The sequence below is a fragment of the Ascidiella aspersa genome, chromosome 2 (genome assembly GCF_963924565.1).
Source record: "Ascidiella aspersa chromosome 2, kaAscAspe10.2, whole genome shotgun sequence".
NCBI lineage: Eukaryota > Metazoa > Chordata > Ascidiacea > Phlebobranchia > Ascidiidae > Ascidiella > Ascidiella aspersa.
Window position 1 is genome coordinate 19,635,995 of NC_139448.1, and position 17,523 is coordinate 19,653,517.

At 33.1% G+C, this 17,523-nt stretch overlaps 3 protein-coding genes across 6 annotated transcripts; 2 read left to right on the forward strand and 1 right to left on the reverse strand.

Annotated features, from left to right (window-relative positions):
* Positions 1-428: 428 nt before the first annotated feature.
* On the forward strand, positions 429-1,946 carry LOC146164235 (DNA polymerase delta subunit 2-like). Its single transcript, XM_083381124.1, has one exon. The coding sequence runs from the start codon at positions 440-442 to the stop codon at positions 1,784-1,786; it is 1,347 nt and encodes a 448-aa protein (XP_083237250.1). The 5' UTR covers positions 429-439; the 3' UTR covers positions 1,787-1,946.
* A 33-nt stretch (positions 1,947-1,979) lies between these two features.
* LOC146164236 (transcription initiation factor TFIID subunit 5-like) lies at positions 1,980-14,933 on the forward strand. 4 transcript variants are annotated; one of them, XR_014494500.1, is made up of 14 exons: positions 1,980-2,263; positions 3,180-3,297; positions 3,370-3,516; positions 4,093-4,255; positions 4,356-4,502; positions 4,572-4,766; positions 6,989-7,157; positions 11,162-11,309; positions 11,388-11,480; positions 13,643-13,812; positions 13,871-14,004; positions 14,063-14,240; positions 14,304-14,763; positions 14,862-14,933. XR_014494500.1 is itself a non-coding variant. In XM_083381121.1 (13 exons), the coding sequence occupies exons 1-13, from the start codon at positions 1,987-1,989 to the stop codon at positions 14,525-14,527; spliced, it is 2,163 nt and encodes a 720-aa protein (XP_083237247.1). In that variant the 5' UTR covers positions 1,980-1,986; the 3' UTR covers positions 14,528-14,807. The 4 variants fall into 4 exon arrangements, 3 of the variants coding, with proteins under 3 accessions (XP_083237247.1, XP_083237248.1, XP_083237249.1); XM_083381121.1 differs by lacking the exon at positions 14,862-14,933 and having other exon boundaries at positions 14,304-14,807; XM_083381122.1 differs by lacking the exon at positions 14,862-14,933 and having other exon boundaries at positions 14,288-14,450.
* A 259-nt stretch (positions 14,934-15,192) lies between these two features.
* On the reverse strand, positions 15,193-16,477 carry LOC146164237 (tRNA-splicing ligase-activating factor archease-like). The gene has a single exon (XM_083381125.1). The coding sequence runs from the start codon at positions 16,105-16,107 to the stop codon at positions 15,640-15,642; it is 468 nt and encodes a 155-aa protein (XP_083237251.1). The 5' UTR covers positions 16,108-16,477; the 3' UTR covers positions 15,193-15,639.
* Between the last annotated feature and the right edge of the window lie 1,046 nt (positions 16,478-17,523).

Sequence of the window (17,523 nt, forward strand, 5' to 3'; positions counted from 1 at the left end):
TTTTCCTTATTTGTTTCTCCCTGGCAATTTTAAATTTTGACAATTGTTTTCTTTACTGTGTCTAACAAATGTGGAGGAATTTAGACCAGCGCCAATAAATTTAATTGGCTTCTAATAACCTTACCCTTTTTCTTTATTGCCCTTAAAAAGCCATCTAAAAATGAATAAATTGTCTGCCATCCAAAAATGAATAAAATTTAAAGACTGCACCTTTTCATTTATTTTTTGCAGCGTTTACGTACAATATCCAACATTATATCCACAAGCCTTAACATTTTTATTTCTCAAAGTGACTTTGATTCTCTGGGAACCAAGTTTAAACCTTTACCCACCAAGTGAACTTTACTTAGCACATCTGTATGCCCTTACTGTCTATTAAATGTATAACTTTGTTTTTGCATTTCCTTTACTAAAATCTGTCTAGAGAATAAAATAAATTATGCCTTCAGCAATGGATGAAAGTACCCCTGATGTTTATACTCGATCAAGTTGTCATATCAGGAATCTTTCCCAAAGGTTTGTCAGCGAACGGGAGGACTACGACAAGCAATATTCAAACATTTATTTTGTTAGGAGTCAAATGATGAAAGAAAAATTACAAGCAGCAGCAAGAAAAAAATGGGGCAATGATTTATTGGTTAAAAGCTTGTCTGACATAAAGTGTGGTGAAAAGTGCTGTATAATTGGAATTATTTTTAAAATCATGGAACTTCAACCAAACATTTTAAAAGAAGTTAGTGATGAACATCACCTTCAACTCCAGCCTTCTCGAAGCAGATTTACAAGTGAAACTGACAAGCTTGTACTGGAGGATGAGGTACAACGTATTTCATTAGTGGGAAACATTGATCCTCAGACATACTTTACAGGAAGTGTTGTTGCACTTCTTGGTCAAGAGAATACTGCAGGACAGTTTTTTGTTGATGAAATTACATATGCTGGACTACCTCCCCAAAAGGAAATACCAGAGGTTAAATTTGAACAAAATAAATTTGTACTGTTTATTTCTGGTTTGGAAATTGGAAGTAAAAAAGAGAAGGCAATTGAGATGCAACTTCTAATTGACTTTGTTTTAGGTATGTTAGGTGGTTCCACAGACAATGAGCTGTCTTCTCAAATTATTCATATAATAATTGCTGGCAACTCTTTGTCTGGTGAAACTCAAGATAAGGAATCTCAAAAAATGGCAACGTACCTTACATACAAAGCAGAAGCAACAACTGTTGAAGCCATGAACAATCTTGACTTTTTTCTTTCACAGCTTGTTCCCAGTGTGAGTGTTGATATTATGGGTGGTGAGTTTGATCCCACAAATCATGTTCTTCCTCAAAATCCCCTGCACCCATGTATGTTTCCTAATGCGAGACGATACCATGGCGAAACATTTCAAACTGTCACTAATCCATATGAGTGTACAATTGATGGGGTAAACATGCTTGGAACTTCTGGGCAAAACATCAACAACCTTAAGATGTTTAGCAACATTAAAGATAGTATTCAGTTGCTTTCAGATACAATTCATTGTCAACATTTAGCACCAACAGCTCCTGATACACTAGGTTGTTATCCCTTTTATAAAACTGACCCATTTATCATAAGTAAGTGTCCGAATATTTATTTCTGTGGAAATCAGGATAAATATTCAGCTCATATTGAAACTGGTGATGATGGACAAAAGGTGTTGCTTCTTAGCGTTCCTACTTTTGTTAACACTTCTTCTGCTGCATTAGTAAATATAGAAACATATGAGTGTCAGGAAGTATATTTTAATGCTACATGGAACTAGGAATATCCAACAAAATAAACACATATGCTGTTTTTCGTGTTTATGGAACGAGTTAAATAAATTTGGCAATTTATTAATTAATGTTGTTTGTGTAGTTTGCTAAAATGGATGGATGTATCCTTCTATACTGCCATATTATGACTCAGTGTATTTTTTCTCAGTAACATTGTGTCTAACAATAGTGGGACTTGACATTGCAAATGGCTGAAGCTACATTTGGAAACACTGGAGATACATTGTCTTATGCACCACCAACATCTTCCCTATCAAATAGTTTGTTAGATACTGAAGAAATAACTCCCATGGAACATGCAATTGCAGAAGTTGAAGTGGAGGATAATGGGAACAAGTTTGATCATGTGGTTAAACTTGATGAGGATGACCAAAAAACTCTTTTAGCTGTTCTACAATTCTTAAAAAAGAAAAACTTATTAAGATCTGCTGCAATCTTAGAAAATGAAACTGATACCACCAGTGGTAATACATAGATATCGGGAGCTATTCTTAAGTTGCATGATATATAGGGATGTTTAAAATAGAATACCAAGGTATTCTAAAATAGTAGGTTTAGAATCTAGAATAACGAATCCTACAATATTTTTAGGTTATCTTCTATTTTTGGAGGGATGGTTCATAATGTTTACTTCGTGACAAAACTGCAGTTAATCTTGAAACATAAGTGTAATAAAAAATAAACTTGCAAATGGTTTAACATTGGAAATATAAAACTTCCATTTAAAGAAGTGGTTGAAGTAACGTCATAAAAACCAAAGCAAAAGTATGAAACAGGAATACCAGGTTTCAAAAACTTAATTTTCGACCACATAATAAGTGAAATGAATTTAATGAACTTTACTAGGCTAGGAGAAACTTGTCAGCCTTCTTGTGAGAAGCATTTTGGCCGAAATTCTTTAGGTTTTTTTGCCCTCCTAAATTTAAACCCTGTGTTTGCTGAACGAATTTATGTGTTCAGGCGATGATCCAGGGAATATAACCAAGAAATTGTCCTCTAAGAGTTAACGCTGTCTGCAACAGCACTTTTTGGTTACATGTTGATCAATTTTCATAATTATGGGCTATAACATAAGGCTGTAGAAAATTTACACAGACATGTTACATCATAATATGAAATAATGATGAAGAGCCCACAGCACGATAGATGGTTTTAAATTGTATTATGCAAAATAGTCGTTTAGGTTTAAAATTCAACCGTTGAATACTCCATTTAACCTGGGTATGTGGTCTAGTACACAATATACGCTAAACAAGTTTAATACGTATTAACATAACATGTTGCCTGTAAAAAAATTATGCGAACTCTTTTTTGCCCTCTGGTGCTAATATTCTTGAACCACTTTGTTTTAAATAATGTCTATTTTGTTTCTTTACTTAGTGTCTGCTTTTGGAAACAGTGGGCCAGCAAATAATCAACTGAGTAATGCTGAAGTTTCTTCTCTTTTATCTGCATATTCAAATGAAGCAGATCCATCTAGTTATGATGATAACTACAGGTGCTTTTTTGTGTGTAAATTAGAATATCAGGACTGCATCTAGGTTTAATTTCTCTTCACTTTTGTGTTCAGAATGTTACAGAACATCATAGAGACAAGTCTTGATGCAAACAAATGGGAACTGGCTCAACTGCTGTATCCAGTATTTGTGCACATGTACTTAGAACTGGTGTACAATAACCATGAAACAAAAGCGCAAACATTTTTTGTTCATTTTGGGTAAAACTTATGTCCTATAAAAATATTACAATATTTTACTTATTAAGCTATTACCTCTGTTGTTAGTGGTGTTATAACCTATTTTATACAAGGCTTTGGCAATTTTTTTGTTGATTTTAGAGTTTTCTTAAAATTATTATTGTTACTTTGTGACATTTCGGTTTTAAATGTTGGTGTTGGGATAAATGTGTATAGAAAAACACCTAACATTAGGCATCCAGCATTTTTAGAGCTTTTAATATGGATGCTTCTAAACAACTAGCCAATCCAGGATTTTTTGTGTTAAAATGATTTCAGAAATATGCAATGTAGCATACCACCTAAAAATATATAACTAAGCCATTGATTTCCAGTTCACTGACATGCAAATGACTAAATAAATTCAAATTGTTTATGCTGAACTAAAGATTAGGAAGCTTACTTGCTGAATTAGTTTACCATCACTTGGTATGGGTTTCAGCTTTGTTTAATTATAGGACATTCCTAGTTCATGAAATCAGATGTTTTACTCTTAACAACCGTTGACATATCTGTTTTGCATTGATAAACATAAGACAAGTAAATCTTCAATTTCAGATCAGCCTTAGAGGATTTTCATGAAGATGATCTTCACACTTTGTCTGCTGTCACATCAAAGTTACAAATGGAGGGTAACAACTTTATCCATAATTTAAGAAGCAATAAGTTTGTGGTCAGAATGTCAAGTGAATCAAATACTCTACTAAAAAAAAGTTTACAGGTATATGGTTGTTTTAACATCATCTATGTTTATGATCTGGTGGCATGTTTTAATTTTAATGAAGTAGAACAAAAATGATAGCTTATTTTATAATTTTTAGGAAAAAAAATTGCCAATAGTTAGTAGCATCATCAGTGGCCATTTGACAACAGAAATATTTGAAGGATTACCTCGAACTAAGAACCAGATTAATGCGAGTGCCGGGGCTATGTGTGGTGAGCCAAGACAAGAAGAAAACAAAGCCAAAGTATTTAAACATGTATTTGAGTGTTCATGATTGCTGATTAGTCACTGTTAAAATGCGTACAAATTACAGGTATATTTTGGGTTACTTAAAGAGCCTGATATTGATATTCCACTTGAAGATGAAGATGACACAGCAGATATGGAACAAGTGGAAGGAAGTAGCTCAAAATCCAAAAAAAAGAAAAAGAAAGAGTTCTTGTCTAAGAAAAATAAATCTGATCCTAATGCACCATCAGGCACAAGGATTCCTCTACCAGAATTAAAAGTATATAAATACTAATTTACTAGATTGGTTCAAGAGAATATGTTTAGTTAGACAACATGTTAATTACCAAAACTAAGTACCTGTAGTTAAAGGCTTAAACCCGTTGTAAGAGTTGAACCAAGAGTAAGATGAGTTGGATTATTCACAATGTTACAAGGGTTCTTAAGTCATTAGAAATGAGGATGGATGTTGTTAACAAGTGTTTGAAAGTAGAAAATCCAAGTCAAATCTCTTTGTTATAAAAGTGCCCAATCTGGCAAAAAATTATTTAGGAAACAACAAAAATGCAAAATATAGCATACGAATTGTTTTATATTTTCCCAAATTCAAGTTTAAAAGACAAATAGTCTGAAAGACTTTTTTCAAGTCACACTTATACACTAAAAAAGGACTAAAAAAGGATGAGAAATATTAGACTTTTTTACTTGCACTCTCCAAAGGATATGTCTAAAATTCAGTCCTAAAAATACCAACTAAATACAGCTTAGGCAATTATTTTTATGATATTCAGTAATCCTGGAACTGCATTTCCCTAAATTAAAAACTTTTTTAAAACCTGTGGTACCTCCTAAAAAGTCGTAATTTGGAAATAATTTTGAAATAAAACTCCACTTTTGTACAAAAACAGAACCCTGAAGCATTGGGGATTAGGCCATACACAGGTCCCTTCATATAAAATGGATATCAGATAAGGCTTTCATTAAACACATCACTTAATTTATTCAAGTTTTTATCAGCAACTTCCGTTGCGTTCAGCTCCTCAACCTAGAACTCATTTAAGAATACAATCTTACACAACACACAGGAGTTAAAAGTAAAAAGGCAAATGGCGAGCAACACCGGGCATAGACAAATATTACAATAGGGCAATAGAGTACGATCTAGAACAGTGCTCTACAACAGAGTTTAAATTTCTTGGTGGCGCACCTATAAAGTATACCTAAAACAATGCTTTGTGACTCTTGTGTCAAATAAAAAGTTGTATTTTATTTTTTAGGATGTCCAGTATTTTTTCAGTTTACAATAAGTCTTAGCCCATTTTGCTTCCTGCAACAGTTTGCTAACATATTAATTGAAATGATTTTGGAAACTTCAACAGCATAAAGGCATTTATTTTAAAATTCATGTAATCTAAAAAAAAATGCTAAAAAAATGTAGGCTATACTAAATGTTGTTATTGTGCAAAAATGTAGTTCTTGGTCTGTTTGGCCATCGCAGAATAGTCTTTTGGAACAACAACCAAGATAAAAATTATACAATAAAATCAAGGCCGATTATAATAAAAATAACAAAAATGCTTATTATTTTACATGGAAGTTGTATGGGTGTTCCCCATGTGGGTAATAGCTCCGGGGTTGCGCTTCCGTACAAAGTTTGAAAACCATTGTTGCATTGGTAAGAAGGCAAATGGCCAGTTAGTGAGTTTGTTTTTTAATGATTTCCAATTACAACCTTTTTGTTAAAGTTAAATATAGGTTTTAAAATTTAAGTTTGGAATGTAAGTAAAGTGAGTTTACCAGAATTATTGCATGCAATAAAAATGCCTGCCTAATCTGTACATTTTTTGTATTATTAGTACTGAATTTCAGTCATTTTTTCTTGTAAAAAAAGGCCCAAGTAAAAAATCTTTTTCTGTTACGGCACACCTGGCATGGCACACCGGTTGCGTAGCACTGATAAAAATATGAGTGTTTACATTTTAAATAACTTTACATGACCACAAAGGCATGTGCGTTTTTTGTTCAAGCAAAGCAAGCCTCTAAAAACATAGTACCATTGCCTGTTGCATTTGTCTTACAACAATACCATAGCAAGTCACTGAAATTCACATACACATTATGTGTGCAACTTTGACTCCCAGTGAACTATGATGTAGGACTTGTAGGTGTGTAGTTCAAATGATACCTTCTAAATGGTTGGATCACAGGTGTACATACATGTATGAATATTTCAGTTTCTCGCATCATAGAGCAGAAAGTGATGTACGACATACATTACAGAAGATTTGAGCACCAAATGTCACAGTTCTACCTGTAAGCAAAAACTTAATACATTTATGCACTGCATTTTTCAAACCTACTTCCATTAGCAGCAAAAGTGTGAATGGGGTTTACAAAGTAAAGTTCAATACAACAAATTTTTTTTTAGGTAACGGCTAATAATATCTTGCCAACTTAAGATGCAATGCAGTACTTTCAATTAAAAATCATATTTCATTTAAGGATGTGGACAAGCTGGAAAGAATCAATGCAGCGAGGGAAAGTTTGAAGCGTGTTCGTTTAGCTGGACTTGACCATGTTGCACCATCAGTCTGCTGTTACACATTCACCAATGCATTGGGAAATGTAACATCACTTGATATTTCAAGTGATTCATCCCTTTTGGCAGCAGGTTTGTATTCATCTACTAGTCTAGTGTATTTGTTTGTTTTTTTACTTCCAATACCAATTGCTCTATACCCAAAACAATTAATGTATATTTTGCTGAGAAAATTAAAATATTGATATAAATATTAAACAAGAACATCTACAATTGGCTATTAGTCATTTAAATTTGGCAAAAGGCAGAGCGGTGAAAGATCCCCTTCCAGTTGCTCTCAACAATTCACATTTTAAAAAAGTTTCGCCCTGCAATTTTAATGTTTGCTCAATTTTAATACCCATTTGCAAACAGTTGGGTACCACAAAACTTTCAGACACAGACACCAAAGTTTGTACAGGAAATTCTCCACCAAAAAAGTTTTAATGTAATGATTTATTAAAATATATGATATCCCTAGAAACTCGTTTTAAGTGTGCAGAACCTGGCAAAACGAAATAATAATAGGCAATATCTGTAACCTAAAAAAATTTACCCAATTAAAAAAAATTAACACTGCACTGACATATTTTGTTACTGTTTAAGGAAGAGGCCAAAGTATAGACCTATTTTAAAGGACTCTGGTTTTTAATATACTTTTACCAACATTATAATTGTGACTTTGCTGTATATGTTATAACAGCGTGGTCCAACTATATTTTGTAGCGGGCCAACAGAAGCAATTTATTTCATATGGCCGGCCATAGGTGTAATGGCGTATCAGAATTTTAGTTGGCGGGGGACATATGGTGTCACAATTACGCCAGAATTCATGTAAAAAAGAAACGTCACTTTTTTAAAACAACTGATGTGCAATTAGGCAACCAAAGTAAATTCATCGCACAAAGTTTCGGTTCGACAAATGTTTATCGTAGAAGTTTACTTAAAAACACTCATAAAACGATTAGCACTATATTATCTCCACACCTAAATGGCTGAACCGTAAACAAATGCAATATACATCGATTGCGTTTCTCTCGTTTGAAAGTTGAATAGTTGTTACTTACGGTACAATGGACATATTGCGAAGGTGTAAGAAAGGTGCAGTAACCAGGTATATAATTTGATAGAAATTTCAGTTTGTAGAGAGTCGAAGGCCTGTAAAAGTATTACAGGCCTTCATGCATTGCCATGACATAATTCAAAACATACAGGTACTAAGGTATAGTAAAACATTCAAAAAAAGCGAGATAAAATTTTTGTTTATTTAACTGAAAAAATAAAGTTTGGCCATCAGGTAAAGCAAAGAGAGCAAGTGCATCTATGTGAAAAAATATTTTTTTAATTTCATTACTGGCCCATAAAAATAAGATCACAGGCCAATAAAAAGATTCCGCGGGCCTGTAGTTGGACCACGCAGTGTTATAACATAGTACTTGGTTTGAATAGACACAACGTTTTACTTAGGTGCTTAAATAGTTCTTCTACAATTTAAATGCTAACTAAAAATAGAGTGATTTTCCTAAAAAAAATGGTTGCAACAAACAGTAGTATTTAATTTGGCAAAGTCACTAAATTATCAGGTTTAGTATAGTTTGTTTTTTTAACATGTATATATTTATAACAAAGTAGATGGTTGTCTTAAACGCGTATATTCCCGGTTATGCTCTTTTATACTGTAATGTCTGGCATAATCTTATTTGTTTTATTAAACAAAGTTTAGGCAAAGTACTGAAACTACACATACTTGTGTTTGATTTTTCTCTTTTTTACTTTCTTATTTTTCAAATTAACTTTGAATATTTATAATACGGAAATCAACTATCCATCTAAAAATGCAGATGTCTACTATTTTACATTCATACTTACCTATCTTTATTAGTATTGACTTGTGCCCCAAATTGCTCATAGAATTTGTGCCCCAAATAGCTAATAGAATTTTAATTGTAAGCAAACAAAAACAATTGCTAAAGCACTAATACTGTTTGTTGTATCAAGATTTCTAATAGATTGTTCAGGAAAATAGCTGCAAAGGTTTAAATTGATTTTGCTATCTACTGTTACTATGTGCCCCAAATTCATGCCATTTTGAAAGGCATAAAAAACCAACATATTTTAAAAACAAAGAGGTGAGATTTTGGTCTACTATGGACAATGACAGTCAAGGTGCACACCTTAATGTTAATAAGGTTCATTAATAAAAAAATATTAGCAGAACCACTGCCTGTAGTCTTTCGACTTGAATGCAAAGGAATTAATGTTTCCAAATATTTCGAAAGCCTATCACTGTATAAACATGCATAGCAAAAGTTTATACCAAGGTATTCTAGAATTAATACCAAGGTATTCTAGAATAATAGGTTTCAAATCTAGAATAACGAATCCAGAATATTGAATACAAGTATATTTTTATTAAATTATTTAACCTCGATTTTGTTTGGGGAAGGGATTTTTTGCTAACATGTGTACATTATAATAAAAAAATCTCCCATATGATTAGCGCATCCACATTTTGCAACAAGTCTTGGATTTTGCACAGATGTGTCTATTGTAGTTTGACATATATTTGTTTCAATTTTGACTCTTTCCTGTAGGTGTGATTTTCTGTCATCATACATAAAAAAGTAGAATACTTTTGTGGGGAGGAATTGACAGTGTTGGGGTTGTGAGGGAGAAATATGAAAAAATACAGAACCACTGGTCTAGCTGCTTTAGCATCTAAAGCAGGGTTTTTTAACTAATGTTCCATGAAGAGTTGTTAATTGCGCCACAGGCAAATAAACAATTACAAAATATAATTTTTGTTTCACTTAATTGCGGCTTAGCTTATTAAGCATACAGTACATAAAAGATTGTGCAACTAAGAGGCCCATTTAAAAAAAAATTGTATAAAATTAATGAGAAATGCACTATACACCAAAAATGCCTGCTCTGTTAGCTTGCTAGGTGCCCCACCAAGTTTTTAGAGGTCTACAGTCCTGGTGTAAAAAGGTTAAAAAATACTGACCTAGAACATGGACATTTGGACACCATACAAAATGGTAGTTGCTTAAGTCACAAACTGGGCCTGTAGCCTTCAAACATAGTTTAAGTGACTGATTTTATCCTAATTAAAACACAGAATTAATGTCAATCAACGCTAGTTTGTAGTTTTTGCTTTGGCCAGGTTACTTTGCTAAAAAATAAACTGAATTCACTAAATTAAACAAACTGAATATTTACATAATATTTAGTACATAAATGGATTTTCATGGGATGTCTGGTGGCCACATGTACTTTAAGATTAATTGTTTAATAGCACATGGTTTAACTGCTATTAAAGTGAAATAAATCAAGAGTCATTTTCTTACATAGTGCAAATTTATGTGTGGTTAATCAATTATGGTTATTGTATAAAATATTTTTCGCTTTTGCTCTGTAAAATTATTTTGGAAAAAATACAGATAACTACCCAATAGTAAACACATAACAAAGCTTGCAAATTGGCAATGTAATTATCCTGTTTTTTTATTGTTTATTGCAAAATATTTATTTTGATCAAAGCTGAAAGTGGCAACTGGAACTGTGACTGCCTATACCAGGGGTGGGCAAACTGCGGCTTGCGAGCCACATGCGGCTCCCCGGCATGTTTTTTGTGGCTCTTCTAGTCGAATTGTAATATTCCAAAATAATTGTAAAGGCTACCAAGAATACCGTTTATGAAAGTTTCCCTCTTTTTATTTTCGTTATTTAGGCAAGCATTTCGTTTATGACCTAACACCAGACATAGAATCTGAAGAATTAGGTAACAAAAGACTAATATTGATAAATACTGTGCATAGTATTTTGTTATTATCGTTATTGCTATTGTGTTAATTACCATTTTAACAGTTTTGAGGCTCTTTGGTACTTGTATTTTCTGCAAATGGCTTCCATTGAACACATTTGCCCACCCTTGGCCTATACCATTGGACTTAATAAAATACTTAAAAATGCTATTTGTCAGAACAATTTTTTGTTTTAATTAACCTATCTTGTTTTCCAGTTTTGTTTTCAGTGGTGGCATTTAGTACACATCAATCTGTTTGCACACTTCACTACTTAATTTATTTTTTCAGGTTTCCTTGACTCACACATTAGAGTCTGGAGCTTGACACCACGGAGCCTAAGGTCTGTAAAGTCAGCAGCTGAGCTCAGTCTTCTTGATAAAGAAGGTGAAGATGTTTTTGACAGAATGATGGATGATTGTTCTGGTGTTGAATCAAGGTATTTAATATATTTTTGTAATTGAATTTAATTATCCTATTAGTTTTATGCACTTAAAAGTATTTTTTTCCATTTAAGGTGTTTGTATGGACATAGTGGTTCAGTGTATGCAGTAAGTTTCAGTCCTTGTCGCACTCTTTTGGTTTCTTCTTCAGCTGATGGAACAGTTAGGTGAGAAGGCAATTAATATATAATTAATTAACTAATCAATATACAACAATTATTAACACAAGATAAATGTTAGAATGTCTAAGAAAGGTTTCAAGGCCACCAGGTTTTGTTTTAGCAGCTGCAGCGGTTGGCCAACTAAAACGCTGTTAATGTAATGCTGATTGGCCAATGGTTTTATAATGTTCTGGTCTAAATGCTTTCAATGTGTTTTTTCGTGAGACATGAAGTGTAGTATGCTTAAACCGCCCAATTGGTAAAGCAATTTCACTTTTAAACAGTCACAGGTTTTATTGTGTTCAAAGCTGTTAAAAATTACTCAGTGATGGTAAAACATAGTAAAAATACAAAATAAAAATTAGGCTGAGTTGTTAATGTATCGTGTTTGCAGTGGTTTGAATAGAAAACAATTTTATTTTCAAACGGGATTTTTCTTTGGTTTGACCATGTGTTGGTTAAATGTTTTTAACCATCTATTTTTTAAGATCTAATTTATAAAGTTGTTATACCACACCCAATAAAACATATATACTTCATCCTTTCCCCGGTGTGTTGTAATAGGTGGGGGTGCAGAGCTTTACAAGATTCTGTCAAGCCCAATAGGCGCTAGTACAAAAATGTTTGGGAAACACTGGCAATGTGTCCTAACATATTTATAAGTTGCTTAAAATTAAAAGGAAAAGTACACACACCTCACCTCACCAATTTGTATGTTCAACTATAGATGTATGATAGCCCTGATATTAAACATAATTACAAGTGTTATGTAAATGTTTTTATTGGATCGTATTACAGAAAAATGGATGTGAAATGATGTATGATAGTTAGGCAGTGCTTTGTACATCAATGTTACAAGAAGGAAACACGGGTGTTAGCATGACATAGAAACAAATGTAGCCTACTGGCTAAAGAGCATCAAAGTTAATTCAAAACAACAGGTTTTTGTACCTGTTGAATTCCATTGTAATTTTCACTGAGTGACTTTCCAGATGAGAAGGAAGTAGTTTACCACGGGTGTATATTTACTTAAAATTCTCATTTTAATTGTTTGCCTTTTCTGTCCAAAAACCCTCCTCCACTAGTCAAACATATTACACAATTATTGTTAACCTTTTCTAAAAACATGGTCCCTAATCCTCTAAATCAGGCCCAAATGCTTTTTCAAAAGCTAAAGAAGTCCCACTAAATAATCTGTGTGTAGTGTGAAAAGTTTATAGTCTCATTTAATAAGAATTTACCTTTGTAGAGTAAGTCACACAGCGCAAAATGTCTAACTATGCATTACATCTTTGTGTTTTTGGGCAATGATTTAGTAAAGTATAGGTTTTTTGGGAGTGTATAGCATGGTGGCCATATGATACAACAATGAGCAAAAATAAAAAATAAACTTTTATCCACACCATTTATAAAATACAGTAGAGTGAATATACTGCGTGGCCCACAATTACATGATAAAACTAAACGTAAAAAAATAGCTGGTGGCCCACTAGAAATTGCTTAAAGGCCCACAGTTTGCCGACCAGTACTCTAAATAGTGTTTTTTAACCAGGGTTAGTTTGAATCCATGAGTTTTGTTGAAGTTGTTCTAGAGAGAACTTCATCTGAAACATTGCCACATGGCCTATGTTGTATTTTTGAAAAAGTTAGCTTCATTATGTTTTTTGCCAGCTTTGATTATGTAAATACAATTTTTCATATATAAGAAGAAGAAACAGACTGAGGGGGGGAATTTAATGTTCACTGAAAGCTTGCAGAATAAAGAAAAGGTTTGACAGGTTAAAAAACACTGCCCTAACTACTGTTTATAAAAAATATAAACCTTCCCTTTGATTGAATTATAAATTTATATAAATTATAATTTTTTATTTGTTGCGCCCGCTTCCAAAAATTCCTGTTTACTAACCTTTCAAAATTACTTGTACATTTAACCTTCACTCCCTTAAAACGTGCATTCACTGTTAACGGGGATAATATCTGGCCACTGTTCGGACAGTGACTTTGTTATGTCTTATACCTTTAATAAATGTGAAAAAAATTATTCATTTTTTTGTGTTTTAGGGAAAATAATACACCAGTATTCAAAAAATTAATGAATACATTTTAATGACCATGTTAAACTCTAACTTAACTTGCAATGGAAGTAATTTTATTTTTTCTTTGCTCAGATTATGGAGTCTTTTGACATGGTCAAATCTCATAGTTTATAAAGGACATGTTTATTCAGTGTGGGATGTCAAGTTTGGACCGTATGGTCACTATTTTGCTTCATGTGGTCAAGACAGAGTTGCTAGATTATGGGTGACTGATCATCAGCAACCAATACGAATATTTGCAGGTAATGGTATTATTATTTGATTAAATTGGCTTCATGTTGACTTTTTTTTCTGTTTTAGGTCACTTTTCAGATGTAGATTGCCTTGAATTTCATCATAACTCAAATTACATTGCAACTGGGTCAAGTGACCGAACTGTGAGGGTCTGGGACTTGCTAAATGGAAATTGTGTTCGCGTTTTTACAGGCCATAAGGTTAAGGTTAATGAACATCTCATCAGAGGTATAAATAAAATAATATTATTCTTTTTAGAAAGCCATAATGTGTTTAGCATGGGCCTCTGATGGTCGCTACCTGGCTTCAAGTGGAGTTGATTGTCAAATTTTGATTTGGGATATTGCCACTAAAGTGATGGTTGGCCAATTCAAAGGACATACGGGTGCAGTGCATACTCTCGAGTTTAGCCGAGATGGGGAGGTTTTGGCTTCAGGTTTGTTATGTTATACTTAAAGAAACTTTTCAAGTTTAATTATATAGATATTTTGAAATTTAGGGGGATTAGATAATTCTGTTAAAGTGTGGGACTTTCAACAAGCAATGTTAGATGTAGATGCAGATGATGTTGGAATGCACAGAGGTCATGCTACAGTTTCGGATAGAAATTATCTCCTCTCTGATTATCCTACAAAAGCAACGCCAGTTTTCCATTTACACTTCACACGAAGAAATTTGCTATTAGCTGTTGGAGCATGGAACAGTGGACAGTTTGCAAGCTAACGTTTTGATTTTAGTGACCTGATGTCACATTATACAAATATTAAAACACACTTCAAGTGTTCAAAAAGGGATACTGCTATGTTTGAAATCTATGAAGTTGAAACTGTGATTAGGGTGAATACCATAAAAATATTATGGAAGGAGGCGAATATATAGTTTTTTACCAACTTTTACTAACTAACTAAAGACATTGCCAACAGATTTAACTCCCATCGATTGAAGCTGTAACACACATGGTGAGTAATACCGATTGTTGAGTGTATTGTTTTTATTGGGTTGGGACTATTGTTTTTATTGGGTTGGGACTATGTGATTACAACTCGGTTAATTACAGAAATGGAAAAGATGGAAGTTCGTAAATGCAACATTGTTGTGCAATGTGGTTGAAAATTTCATTGTAACAGTTAATGCGGTTTTCAAATCTTTACGAAAAAACACCCCACCAAAGTGAAATCCTTAATAAGCCCATCTATCAAGTTTAGTTTTTGACCAAAATTAACCTTTGCTAAAAGTTGTCGAAGTTAGGTTATGTACGTTTGCTTTATTCAAAGTGTCTAGTAGTTTTTGTGACTCAGGGCTAGCGATGCATAGACTTTAGTCGCTCATTGTTTGTTGTTCACGACTTTTGTATGTAGTATGAACTGTGCTTCTAAAACATTCATGCATTCACTACAAGACTGTTTATTTGCAAATATAATACAGCTTAAATGTAGTGGTCACTTCTGTAAATAGGTGAATAGAAAGTACATCAAAACCAATGCTTAATCCAAAATATTATCAACAAACAAAATGGTACAATAAATTGATTGTAAAGTAATTAATATATAAATGTTTGCTTGAATTAAATCTGCAATTAACACTGCAATCCCGCTTTAAACAAATAAAAAGGTTTTGTAATCCACATATTAAGTTTTATGTTCAATTGCAGATCTTAGAATTGTTAGTCAAAATAAACAAGAAAGCTTGTTTTGGTGTTTCATAATAAATAAACTTCACTTCCATGAGCATCATCAGTATCTTAATTCGTATAAATCGAAAGATATAATAGTAAGGTACCGTAATGAAAAAAAAAAGTATCATCTCACTGCCACAACATAGATTTTTAGAATTGGCTAAATGTCAACAATTACAAAAACATCAGTCTTTTCTTCTTGTTGTATAACGTCCATGGCACTGTAAGTAATTGCTTTTACTTCTGTTCCTTTGCCACCATGCCTTGCTCGTTCAAAATTTTCTCCATACCCATGAGCGACAATTTTCCAATTTTCAATATCAAACTCCAGTATTTCAATTTGTCGCGCCATAAAAAAATCATCTGTACAAGACAGATACAAAAATTCATTCATAAAATTATAAAGTAGGGAATGGTAGTCACTTCCTTCAGCAGTTATTTTTACAGTGTACACTGGAACCACCCCATTTACATCTGTCATGTAGTTGAACATTCCAAGACAAGCTTGTTCAAAGGCTTCTTTTGTTGTGCGACCCCAAGAATGTATCTGCACATCTGCAGTGTGATCAAGATATTCAAAGTTTATTGTTACATCATCATACTTTGCTGCCACTGAAGAAGCACTCATTTCTTCCCCAATTTTTTAAACCTTGAAGAAAATATATTATACAGCAACGTCATAAGTTAAGCAAGCTTCCTTTTTTTGTGGATTAGATGTTATAGCATTGGAGTCTTTGGGACAGTAAATTATGCAGACCAACATGTGTAATTTAAACAGTTGCTATGGGAGTCAGGGAGTGTACAAAATGAATGAACAACATGTGTTGGCTGGTAACCTTTATATCCAAAAATTAGTATGACAATCCCTGATAAGTTATTTGTATTTCATAAAAATAGAGGGGAGGGGAAGCCTTTATTTTATGCAGCTGAGGTGTAATAGATTACTGAAAAATGATATGGAATTCCTGTACACCAGAACCAGTATTCCAAAAAAATTGCTTAACAAGTTTTAATTGTTCTGAATTAAACGGTACTTCCAAATTTTACACTTTGCCACACTCCTTATCTTTACAGTGCCTCAGTTCATACATTTCCGTGTACAAAATATAGGTTCTGTTTGAGGCAGATTAACCAAAATTTGCCCTTCTGGTACATCTGATTATTTGCAGATTTTTAAACTTTGTTTAGTTACTTCGTATGTTTTTAAGCGAAACATGTAGTTTTTCGGTAACCTGCTGTTTTTGCAGCTTTTGTCCAGCCTCCTTTTTTAATTGTGGGGAATTTCCCTGGTATGATATTTTCCAGCAAATAGATTAGGTAAACGCGCATTCTAACGGTATAACGTTAATTCACATATCAATTTTTTAAATGAAATAGCAACATTGCATTTCATTTAGCAACTTATGATTCAAACACTTGGCGATTTACTTGTCTACTTTCTATTTTACACAGCTACTTGGTGATTGTAATGACTACTATGCAATCCATTTGTCCACTTTGTAATTCACATATCTTATTTGTGATTACCTAAACAAATTTTATTTACAACTTTCGGACATGTAATAGCAAAATAGCTTTTGAAACCCAACTAATAAGACAGTAACTTAACTTTACAACGTACAGCAGGTGATTTTAACGTGACAATTACACAATTGTTTTAAATTTGCGGATACAGCGCGTAGGCCCTACAAATCAAACAGCATAACGTCGAATGATATTTTTGCGTTTTTCATAACATGTTGAATTGAAGAGCAACTTGGCGGATGCTATGATAAAAAGGAAATGAACAACAGACATGACAAATGGCATCGCATGTTTAAGATTTTAACTACGTGTCAAATGCAACGCCTAGTTAACGAATTTATTGGCAACTTTTCAAATGGAATGACTACTTTGCGAATCAAACAGCAACATGACAAATGGCATAGCAGGTTTAGGATTTGAACAACATGTCGAATGAAACGTCTAGTTAACCAATTTACAGTAATAGCAACTTTTTAAATGGAATGGCTACTTTGTGAATCAAACAGCAACATGACAAATG